General features: G+C 43.3%; 1 protein-coding gene across 1 annotated transcript in view; it reads left to right on the plus strand.

The window, feature by feature from the left end:
- Window positions 1-2,501, plus strand: part of LOC123397097 — a 30,669-nt gene extending 28,168 nt beyond the window's left edge. Inside the window, exons 3-5 of the mRNA XM_045091780.1 lie at window positions 480-822; window positions 912-1,150; window positions 2,075-2,501. Of these exons, the coding sequence (XP_044947715.1) occupies window positions 480-822; window positions 912-1,150; window positions 2,075-2,482 (990 nt within the window). The 3' untranslated portion in view covers window positions 2,483-2,501. The remainder of the gene's footprint in view (window positions 1-479; window positions 823-911; window positions 1,151-2,074) is intronic.
- Window positions 2,502-12,166: the final 9,665 nt, after the last annotated feature.

The following is a 12,166-nucleotide window of genomic DNA, read 5'->3' on the forward strand; positions in this document are numbered from 1 at the left end:
TAAAAAACAGGAACATCTTTTGTAATTTGTGAACAATTTTGAAACGTGAATAATTTTTCAAAACTCCTGGAGAAAATGAAAATGTGAACTTTTTATGTTTTGTGAACATTTTTTCTAAATGAGAACGTTTTTAATATGTGAACAAATTTGTAATTTCGAATTTTTTTTTAAAATGTGAACATTGTCGGAAATTGTGATATTTTTTTCGAAATCAAGAACATTTTTTTGGTATTCCTGAACATTTTTCGGAATAACAATATCTTTTGGTAAATGCGAACACACTTTGAAAAAAGATATTTTTTTTGAAATTCCTAGAAATGTTTGAAATTTTTGAACAAAATAAACAGGAAAAACAAAAAAAAAGAAACACAAAAAACCCCAAATCGGTAATATACTGTACAGAAAAATCTTCGTTATTAATTGGACCGGCCCACTGCTACCTTCGCTCGTAGCGAGCGGCGTATAGGATTTTCCGATAGGGTTTGCTCGGCCCCGGCGGCGTTCTCATAGCGGACGGCGTGCTCCTAGCGGACGGCAACCTAAGGTTGGAGGAGGCAGTAGACGAGAGTGGCTTCCTAGAGCCTTTCTTCTACGACGAGGCGGAGGTGGTGGCCGAAGCGGCGGCGGCGGCAGAGAGGCGGCAGCGGGAGGCTGAGGAGAAAGCAGCGGAGCATGCGCGGAAGGTGGATGAATTCAGACGGAGAAAGGCAGCACATCAGGCCGTCATCGACAGGATCAGCGAGTACGACCCCAAGACGGGGGAAGTCTGCTACACCCGATTCTTCAACAGGGACTTCTCCGAATTTGACATCGACGAGGAGTGTAAGTCCAAAATCCAATTCCTCCATGTAGTCCATAGCGATATACTGACATAAACGGTGCTGTTTTGGTTTTTTTTTCTACCGCAACAGCTCCTCTGGCTCCAATGCGATACACTCACATAACACCATCCAAATACACCAATTCACTGGGAAGACAGGTGTACGACGTGTCTGACTCTGTAAACATCCTCTCAGTGAAGATAGTCTCTTCGGATTTGGGATTCCCATTAAAGGTGTATGGTACCGTGATTGCAAGAGATTACCTCGATTTCAAATGTGTCTATCTGTTCCGTCGCCGTAGAGAGGATTACCAACTCATCAACTCAGAGGTAGTACAGCTTGTCTTTGAAGACCATACTTACTTAGAACCAGTCATTTCTCATTGTGTGGTGATGGCCGCCTTTCTCCTCGGCTAGTCAGTTCTTTCTCATTTCTGCTCCGGGAATATATTATAGGGTGTTGGAAATTGTATAACACAATCATCAGATTATAGGTTGCAATCTCAGCATTCATAAAAATACGTATTGCTAATGAAGCTTATGCTTGTTGTTTTCTATGGCTGGATCGTCATATAAACATGTCTTGGCATCGTAATAATACACAAGGATAGTTAAGTGTATTCCTGTTGTTTACACATGTTTTGTGTACAAAATGAAGCATACGAATAATGCATGGTTATGGTAGGAACAGAGGTTGCGACCTTCCATTTCCTTATAAAGTTTAGAGCCTACTGAATCGTAGAATTCCAAAAAAACGTGAATAGAGAAAAGTGCAGGTTTCTAATGTCATGAATTTGTGCCAAAGTTTGCCCGATTGCACAATAACATAAACAAAGGGTTCTTTCCAAGAGGTTTGAGTTGATGTAAAATTCAGTTTGAACTTTGTAGTGCGAATGGGATCGGTAGGAAAATTTCCTATGTGATTCAATCCTACAAGTCAAACACCCTACATAGGAAAAAATATTAAGGGTTTAAATCCTCCCAAATTTGTATGAATATCCTTTGAATCAAAGAGGTTGCCATTAGTAAGGTAAAAAAATGGTCATGATATTATAAGAAAATATGCTTTGAATATGGTATGAAGCAGAGTAGAACGGAACATGCTCACATACAATCAGATGTCAATGTAAACCGTTAGAAATAGTTTAATACTTGCATGCATTGCAACAGCTTTCATCCGTTGCTTGTTTTTCACTTCCACTGTGTTATCCAGATGAGGTTATGGCTAATCTGTTATGTGACCTTTTCCCATAGGACCAATCGTTGATATTGACTGGGCCAACTCGAGGACTTGTGTTACTAGATCGTATATATTTTGAGGTGGATCTTAAAATCAAGGATGACCAAGGGAAGAAAGACCAAGAACTTAGCAAGGGACTGTGTGTGATTGATGGCGTATTAATGGGAGGGGAGGAACATGGTCATGTTGGATGTGAAGACCTTGATAGCAGGCTGAGCACTGTGGAGGTGAAATTTGCAGTGGTTAAACTTTCAGTGCAGGCTGCCCTTGAAATCAAGATTCTGAAAGGAGATTTCTATGGAGAAATCACAGCTTGCACCTCCAGCATTCAGGATCGCCTTGTGCTTCATGATAGCAAAGCAGGTGGTGTAATCTATACTACTAATAAAAGATCAAACGAGAACTTTTCTAAGTACACATAGCTATTACATCAAAAAAAACAAACACCAATCACCACCACACAATCAGTCAACAAATTACAATCTAACGGCCTTCCACCATCCATGCATCACGACGGTGTGCAGTTACCAAATTCACCAAAGGCTGACCGTACTCCACCAGCGGAGGATGACCGCACCTTTTCTCGCCCCGCTCGCCCCCGCCCTGCGCACGGCCGCCGCCGCTCCACTCGCCCGGCTCGCCGACGCCCCCACCCCGCGCACGACTATCGCCGCTCCGCTCGCCCTGCTCCGCACTCCACCCCCGGCTGTCTCCTTCCTTTCTTCCTCTGCGCGCGCGCGTCTGTTTATGCGTTCGTAGATCCCCGACGCGACGCGCGAAGGAGCAGCTAGGCCGAACGGGATGAACTCGACGGCGTACTCGCGGCCGTCGAAGCTGCTGGTCGGCGCCGACGACAGGAGGCCGCCCACGCGCCTCAGGGGCTTCGCCTCCAAGATCGAGCCCAAGAAGCTCGGCACCGGCCTCCTCGTCGGCTGCTGCCTCGCGCTCCTCACCTACCTCTCCCTCGCCAAGCTCTTCGCCATCTACTCCCCCGTCTTCGGTGCGTGCTCCACCTCCACTCACTCTCTACATTCCACTCCCTGATCTAACATTTACTGACGTTGAATTGAATCCGCGCTCAGCTAGCACGGCCAACACGTCCGGCCTGCTCCAGAACGCCCCGCCGGCGTCGTCGTCGTCCGTCCCGGAGACGACGGACGCCATCCCGGCCGAAGACACTACATTCATCGGCCGCGAGAACGACAACGCCGTGGATCCCGTCAATTTCCCGGAGGAGGGGCCTGCGGCAGCCGGCTCTCAAGATCAAGAGCCCCGCGTGCCGGAGGTGCTCTCTAGAAAGGAAGACGAAGCCGAGAAGGCGGCGGCGGCGGCGACCTCCGTGCCGAAGGCATGTAAAGAATCTCGCCCTTTCTCACCTCCTTTTTCCTCGCACCTTAAACGGAAAGCAACAGCAGAACAAAACCGCCATCACTCCCAGGTCAGCAGGCAGCTTCTTGCACACGTTTAATGCTCTGTACTCTGCAATCTGGGTAAACATGTATCGCCCACTTCATGTCGGCGCAGTTAATTTGCTTCAGATTAGTCGGAAATGCCCGAGATCTGCCCGCGTTGTAATGTGACTTTGTTTCTTGGTGAATGAATTCAGCCACGGAGGGCGCCGCCGGCGGGGAGGGGGCGGCGAAGCTGAGCTGCGACGAGAATGGCGTGGACGAGGGGTTCCCCTACGCCCGGCCGTCGGTGTGCGAGCTCTCCGGCGACATCCGGATCAGCCCCAAGCAGAAGACCATGTACCTCCGGCACAAATATTCATGAAACTCGATATCTGACAGTCAATTAGATTGATCAGTATTTATTTTGCATCGAGATCAATCGGCACATGTTTCAGTCACTCGGTGTCGCCTGCTTTCTTACAATTGTTGATGAAAATTTGATTTCGATTTGCATCTTATATTTTTTTATGTTCCTCTTTCCTTCATTATGTTTTCATATGTTGCAATAACATGTAATTTTTGGTTTGTGAAGTATCAACGTAGGTATGGCATCACCGCCCCCTCCTACCCACGGACCCTTTGTCGCTAGGATCGCATTCCAGCAGCAGCAAATGTCACATGTGATGGCCTCACGGAGCCATGCCGGTGTTGGAGGCCTCTTGTCTCTTCGGCCGCCAAAGATGTGCATGAACAATAACCCTACCAGCAGTATGTGTGTACGTCATCATGCTCCTAATTATCCATGATCCACGTGTTGTAGTCATCCTTCTGATGAGTTGTGTTAAAGCATGATAGTAGGTTTTAGTTTATAATCATGAATGTAAATCTCATATCTGGACAAATATACCTTGGACATGCTTAAAGTATATGGTCAAAGTTTGTATTGAATGTCGCACATCATGTGTTTTGTTAAAAATTATACAATTCTTTGTACTGCTTTGAATAATGATTTCCAAAACAATCTCTAGAAAACTAGCTTGAATGATCATGTGTAATTAAATCCATATATTATTTTGGAGTACCTGAATCCATATATATTATTCATTATTTCTATCCAATGGTTCATATCTTGGATCACAAATATGTCACAGTTTTGAAAATATAATTTGAGTGACATAATAACATTTTGTACCGTCTGAAAAAATCAAAAATTATTTTACTATGATACCATATGAACCCATTTTTTTAAGACGTGCGTTGCACGTGCATGCTTACTATCCGTTAGCAGGACTCCAATCGTGTTCATGTTTCAAAATAGTTGCCTGGGAGCATGCTTATAATATTTGTGCAGACCAGCGAATCAACAAGACTTTTTAGTTTTGTCACTTTGTGTTAAGAGAAATGTAATAAAGAAGCCAAAAATTTTCTGAAGGTTTCTTAGTTGAAGGAAACAACAAAAATTATCTATGGTCAGCATGAACACACTTTCATACTATGCCTTTTTTAAATGCAGTTTCATACTATGCCTTAGTAGCATGGAGTATGTACGCTCTCTTTTTGAATGTTTTCTTAAACTAATTAGTACCCCCATATTTTTTTCAATTTTTGGATTTACATGTTTTTATCAGGTCAAGCAGGATGATATCTCTGGTTCTCATGACATTTGGGATGCTTGAAACTTTATTATCTTTTGAGTGAAGAGCCGTCTTTGCTTTGCAAACACTACCTGGATGGAAAATCCTACAAAGCGTTTGTAGAGAAGCATACGGGAGCTATGTTTGACAAATGCCTGATATACAGGTTAGGCTCTCTAAAAAATGATTCACAGACAATAATGTAATGGATTCTGTTATATTAATACATTATCATGTTATCTTTTGGTTTTTATTTAATAATACCAATAAGAATGAATGAGTATATTTTTTTATGGTTATACGTGCGTTGCACATGCCAGATTACTAGTGTGTGATAGTACTGGAATGCTCCAGTTGGGGCTATTGCAAGTGCAATCGAGAGAACGAAAACGAGAGACAAGAATCGACAAGAATGAATCGGTATCTGTATTGATGATTGAGTACAAGTATATATAGCCCCTGAGGGGATGCATCCAATAGACGCAATGGTCTGAAGAGACACGAGCGAACAGTCGCGTCCTTTGTGCATGGCGGTTAGGGACAGTGGAGATTCTCCTTAATTAACACGTGGGTTAATTAAATCTCAACACTTCCCCTAATCTACGCTATCCTTGTAGACATTGTATCTTAAAAGCTCCTCCAAAAACCCTATGGGAAAAATGTGAGGAGTATAATATTTGATGTGTTGCCAAAACTCCTTCAAACCCAGTGGGAAAATAAGGAGAAAATGCTGCAACATATAATAGTTGTTGTCTCCCTTAACTCAATATGTGAGAATCATAGAGTTTAGAGGACAATAAATATGTCGTATATACTTTCCTAAAAAACCCAAGTGGGGGAAAACAGAAAGTAGTACATATGATATTGTGTTGATATTACCTCATTAAAAACCTTCATGAGAACCTATATAGTAAACTCATGGAGGGAAAAAGAGTATAATATGATGCATTGAACACGAACAATTCAGGAAGATACTCCCCTGATTCTTGCAAACTTCGAAGCCGTCACATACCAATTCCATGAACATATTTATAGAATGTAGATGTTGGTATAGACTTCATGAACAAACCAGTCACATGATTTAACTTGCAAGATATGCAATACAGAGATATTGCTTATTTGTAACCTGTTTGCATCCGGGCAACACAAGAGACATTATCGTTGAGATAATGGTTGGTGAGTGTAGCCATGAGGTCTGTTTCGAAGACTCTTCGGGAGAGGGATACCACACCTAGTAGGAACACTATGCTTGTCTATGATCTGACATAGCGGGGATCTGATCAATGTATCCAATGATACTGGTGTTCAGATTTCTCTGAAACTTGAAAAACCAGGACAAATGTTTGCTGCCTTTGAAGATATCGATAGATATTCTTGAGTCCCAAACAATTGCCTTTGGTGAATCCAATGCCTTATGGAACGTTGAGTCCCAATATCTCATTTCCATCATCTCTTGGTCTAAATAGATCTTTCTCTACATCTAGAGAATGAACTACCATAAGAGTTATGGATGGATAAGATTTGTCCATAATGAATTTCTCCAATATATTTTGGATATAGACAACATAGTATACCATAATGTAGGAGTGAAGGTGCTCAAGTTGTAGTAACGAGCAGTATTTTGGTTTACCCAAATCCTTCATTTTAAACTTCGTCATTTAGATGATTACATGTGTCATCATTGCATACACACAAGCATGATAATCATCATTGTAGGAGTAATCCTTGTGCATAAGGAACTCACTATGCCGGTTGTACCATATGTACCGACAACAATAAGTCGTATGGTGACTTACTGATTTTTACACAATGTATGTTGTATTTTGCATTTCGATTCAGAAGTGAGATTCCATCAGGAATCAATCATATATGTCTGAATCTAGTGATCTACATGGATATGTGATCACTACATCTATCCACTACATAGATAGATGATTTTGTACTGCCAATGATATAAGTTATCGGAAAGGTATTCCACCTCTAGAGAATAGTTGGGTATTTGCGTGAACCCTTGTGCTACAATACTTGCTCTTTGTTTCACCACCTCGTTGTTCTCAATTCTGTTTCCAGAAGAAAACTTGTGTAGGTATTGCTTATGAATACCTTTCCATTATTGAGCAAGATCATTTCTACCTAGATTATACCCTTTGCTTGAGTTCAGTCCGAGTGTTGTTCACACTTTGCCATGGCCATGGTCTTTGGATCCGAATCATGTGAAAGGTTTTGCAATCTAGTTGAAAAATGTATGTCGACAATTATAGACTTCTGGTTATATGATTCTCCAGAATATATATATATCAATATATAGTTGATGGAAATATCGTTACCCATGGTGACTACTCGCGTTTTCCCAATGCGATTGAGTCGGGTATTCCGATGTCCCGGTCATTGTGTGCACTATGACCTGGGTTGATGGAGGTTTCGCATCCACTGGGTGTACTACCCATTAGGTGTCTGTCAACGTGACTTGCATTTACTGATTCATAGGCCTTGATATCCTTGCTTGCAAAGAAACTGAATCCTAATGTATTTTTTCCTTACATCTCCCCCTGTTGCATCGAACGGGGAGTGGAGTGGTTTTTGTTGGTCCTCCACTCTTTCATACGTACTTTTGTAGGATTGTAGGATTGTGTGACACCATTATATTCAGTAAATGAGTCTGGCAGGTTATTTGCAATGTGTTGCAAATCTTTTGAACGCATGGTTCAGATCTTTGAGTACGTCGATTTGAGGCAGAAATGTGTTGAACATTCCACTAATTTCCTGGCATTCTTCATGGTACTTGAATTCTCCCCCTAATGCCTGGAAATATTCCTCATTAAATAAACATACTGGCCTTGAATAACTCCCCATTTGAGGGGCTTGATGTATTGACGAAAATACAGTTATTCCTTACATAGATCCCAACTATATGTTGAGGGGCCAATGATGTATGTCAGGTGGTGATATCGGTATGCAACCAAATTACCGCAGATGGGAAATACTTGGTAGATTTCCACGTATCAAAGATAGAGGAGAATAATATTATGCAGTTCTGTCATGAGCGTGTAAAATTGCATGACTCCAACGTAAAGTTGGTAAGTTGCAATTCCAAAGTAAAGATAATGCAATCAGCTTAACTCTTTGGATAAAGGATTCTATCAATCCATTTTGGGTCTAGACATTAGGACAAATTGCTAAACTTCAATCCAAGCGCCATATAGAAGGCACTCAAGGAGAATTCGACAATGTTATCCATTTGATTTGTTTGAAATCGATGTCAGGATAATGAGCCAATGGTTTCGTGTGAATAAAGCACACACTCAAGACCATCATGTAGATATGTCTTTGAGCGCCATGGAATACCTGAATAGTCTAGTCAATGGATGGAAAGAGCCACTTACCTCGACTTGGTGCATTCAAGGAGTCTGAGTGGTTCAGCATTTTGCTTTAAGGTGCGGGCCTTAAAATTAGCTTCCCTGTGTCACATGTAGTGCACACAAAATCCAAATATTGTTAGAATTTAGCATCAAAATAATGATAAACTATTGGAATTGCTGAGAGTTTCGGTTTCAACCCAATGTCTCGATGATCAAGGCGAGTATGCCAAGTATTTCATGTACAAGACACTTTGGAACACTATCTCGTACACAACATGTGCTACGGGTTTGTAGTGTGTGTAGTACAATCCAAATGATACATAGAGAATGTGCTTGCCATATCCTTTGCATATGGTAAAGAGAAGTTAGTCCTCTTTGTTGTCATCATAAGTTTCGCTATGGAAACTATTTTTACGAACACCTCTATAGTTTAGTAGGGTATGAGTTAAACCAGGAGAAATAAAGCATCCTGACATTACTCGAGTACCCAGAGGGATAGTAAATATGACTCGAGATGAGCCAACAAATACCTCATCGCGTCTAGCGATTTTAAAATATCTCCTTTCTCTCAACGAGAGTGGAAACATTGGACTTCCACAGGTATAGAGTTTATGGTGCATATGTCCACAAGGCACATATCATCTTTCATTGGATTAACTCCCGTAGAAATCTATATATAGACATGAAGATTCTCAATATGAAAATCACTGTCAGATATATGTAACACATATAAATGTATTTGTACCAAGATGACGATACAATATATTGTGATATACAATATATGATGACAACAATACTTATGTTGTTGATACAACATCATAAATAGACATAAATAAATATTGATCACTCAAGAGATCGAGAGACTATTCATAGTCTCCAAACATGTCGGTTGAGGCATATTCAACTATCACGTTCTTCGTGTCCATGGGTTCCCGTCATCACTGTGATGTCGGGATGAAGGTTGAAGTGAGCTTCAAACCTTTGCCCTTGAGTTCATTGTATCCCAGGAATTGCTAATATAGAATAATCAAATACTAAGATCTTAATCTAATGCCTTATGATATATAAGACACTATTTTTCTGTTAGCGGTGTGATCCTGACCAGAAGTGAATCCTGGATTGCACACTTTATCCCACGAGACAAGAGCGGTCATGATGTCCATGGCCCAGATAGGGCAGTGGTGGCCATTGAGGGCGAGTGCCTCAAATTCTATAGCCATATTTTACCGCTATGGGTAACCCTGAGATAATAAATTACCGTTAGTAAATTAAATATCACATGGTTGATGTTGTAATGAACTTAGCAAAATCAATGGGTATTTCAAGAAGTTATCTTGAAACCATTCATGTGAACCTCAAATTGTTAAGTATGACATATTGTAGATACGCCCCAAAAGAAAATTTCGGGGTCCGTCTCTCAGCACGAGAGAGTATAATCTGATGAAAACAGTAGATACTCATGTTTCTAGTACCTTATGTCATAACTTAATAAAATGTATGGGAGAGCACAATCTTAAGCAATCATAATGTCAATATGATAAAATGTAGGCTTAAACCGTAGTGGTGATAATCTGCTATGCACTAGATCAACACACTACTTTATGGTCCCAAAACATCAATTTGAAAAGAAAAAAAAATAACTTGGAATTTTGCATATCAACTCGTGCTCGTATTAAGCCAACGGCTCAATTAAGACGATGAATTGATTTTTATTTGCAAGAAATTGAAAATCTCAATTGCAAATAATAGAGGTAATAAATCTCAACATGTAGCAAACAAGGAAATATATATTACATCACATATGTTCTAGAATACAAAGTACTCTACAGAAAAACAGTACTAAAAAAACGTACTGAATTTAACAGGATCTGAAACAGAGATTAATCTACTGCTAGAGCTACTGTTAAAAGACTAACATGCTATGCTAAATCATAGGAGGAAATTTAGCAAACTAATCAAATAGTACTAGAAATACTACTAAAACCTGCTGGACTGCTGATGCTAGACCGCATGTGCCTAGGCCACTTTGGTCAACACAGCAGGACACAGTCATTTATTCACAGTCTATTCACAGGAGGATAAGGACCCATGCGGAAGCCTCAACCAAATCAAATCCCCACCAACGCGATAGAAACAAGGGCGGCAGCGAATCAGGCAAAGCTCCGCGCGTGCAGCCGCACAGTGCTCACCGGAGACGGGCGAAGGTGCCCCCGCCGCGCTCGTCCATGTCCTCGTCTGAAGACCCGCTTAGGAGCAAGGTGCCCGACGCGATGCCGTTGGAGACACCGTTCGCGAGCCCAAGGGCGGCCGAGCTCCATGTCCCTGCGCGCGTGGCGCGGCTGCTCGACGGAGGGCTCAACGCCGCGAAGCCGAAGGGCATCAGCCGACGGCGAGGCGGAGGCGTGGCAGGCGTTGGAGACGGCAGGCGCGGGGGCGTGGCCGGCGTCGCGGGCGTGATGGCATCGACGATCGCCGTGCTCGAGAAGCTGCGGACGCCGGAGCCGAAGACGAAGGAGGAGGACCCGGTCGGCGCGGACACGTACGCAGAGGTGTCGCCCTCCATCTCGACAACCGCAGGGGTCGGAGATGGGAGGCACGGCGCGACGATGTTGGCGTCGGCAGCCGCGGCGCTGGTCGAGCCGAACTCGAAGACGGAGGCGGGCGACTGCTCAACGGCGTCCACGGCGGCGGTGGCGGCATCCTCATGCAGTGGGCAGATGACCCACCCGTGCGCAGGGCACCAAAATCCCGGCGGCGGTGCCCCCTGTGCCGCGTCGGTGTTCACGTCGGCCCCGAGCATTGGCGGGGCTGGACCGGCGAGAAGCCAGTCAAGAACTTCCAGCGCGAGCGGGGCGAGGGGCGCGGCGCCGTCCGCCGGACCAGCACCACTCAGGGAGCGGTTGCCCCTGGCCGTGGAAACGGTGCACACCGTGGCGGCGGCCGATGTAGCGGCCCACCCCGTAGTGCCGAACCGTCGAAGCGGCGGCTCTCTACAAACCTGTACCTGCGGTGGAGTGCAGCGAGGCGCCGACGACGGTCGTCGTTCTGCTGCAGTCGGCGACGGTACGAAGACATGAAGCGAGGCATTTTCCTCACCTTTTGCCTGTCGATCTCCCGGAATCGATCTCGTCGGAATCGCTCTGGTAGAGCAGTGCTGATAACGTATTGCAAGTGGAATCGAGAGAACGAAAACGAGAGACAAGAATCGACAAGAATGAATCGATATCTTTATTGATGATTGAGTACAAGTATATATAGCCCCTGAGGGGATGCATTCAATAGACGCAATGGTCTGAAGAGACACGAGCGAACAGTCGCGTCCTTTGTGTATGGCGGTTAGGGATAGTGGACTGTTGGGATGAAGGATATGCTTTTATTAACATTCTCCTTAATTAACACGTGAGTTAATTAAATCTCAACAGGGGCGTCGCGTTGTAACTGTTGGGATGAAGGATATGCTTTTATTAACAATTGCTACCCAGGCTAGTGACGTGACAACTGCCTCTGCTACACAAACCATTAATTTCACTCCACATTTGAATGGTGCAGAGGAAGATGAAATTATATGTGATGCTGTTAAGATGCTCATTAAGGTCAACTGGTCATTATTTGAATTGTAAACTTTGATGCACCTATGATTAATTGACCTATGTAATGGTTGCCAATGCGTCTCTTCATGGAGCCAAGTAGTGTTTGTATGCAATTATATTTGAGCGGTAGAC

The sequence above is a fragment of the Hordeum vulgare genome, chromosome 1H, assembly GCF_904849725.1.
Source record: "Hordeum vulgare subsp. vulgare chromosome 1H, MorexV3_pseudomolecules_assembly, whole genome shotgun sequence".
In the NCBI taxonomy this organism is placed as follows: Eukaryota; Viridiplantae; Streptophyta; class Magnoliopsida; order Poales; family Poaceae; genus Hordeum; species Hordeum vulgare.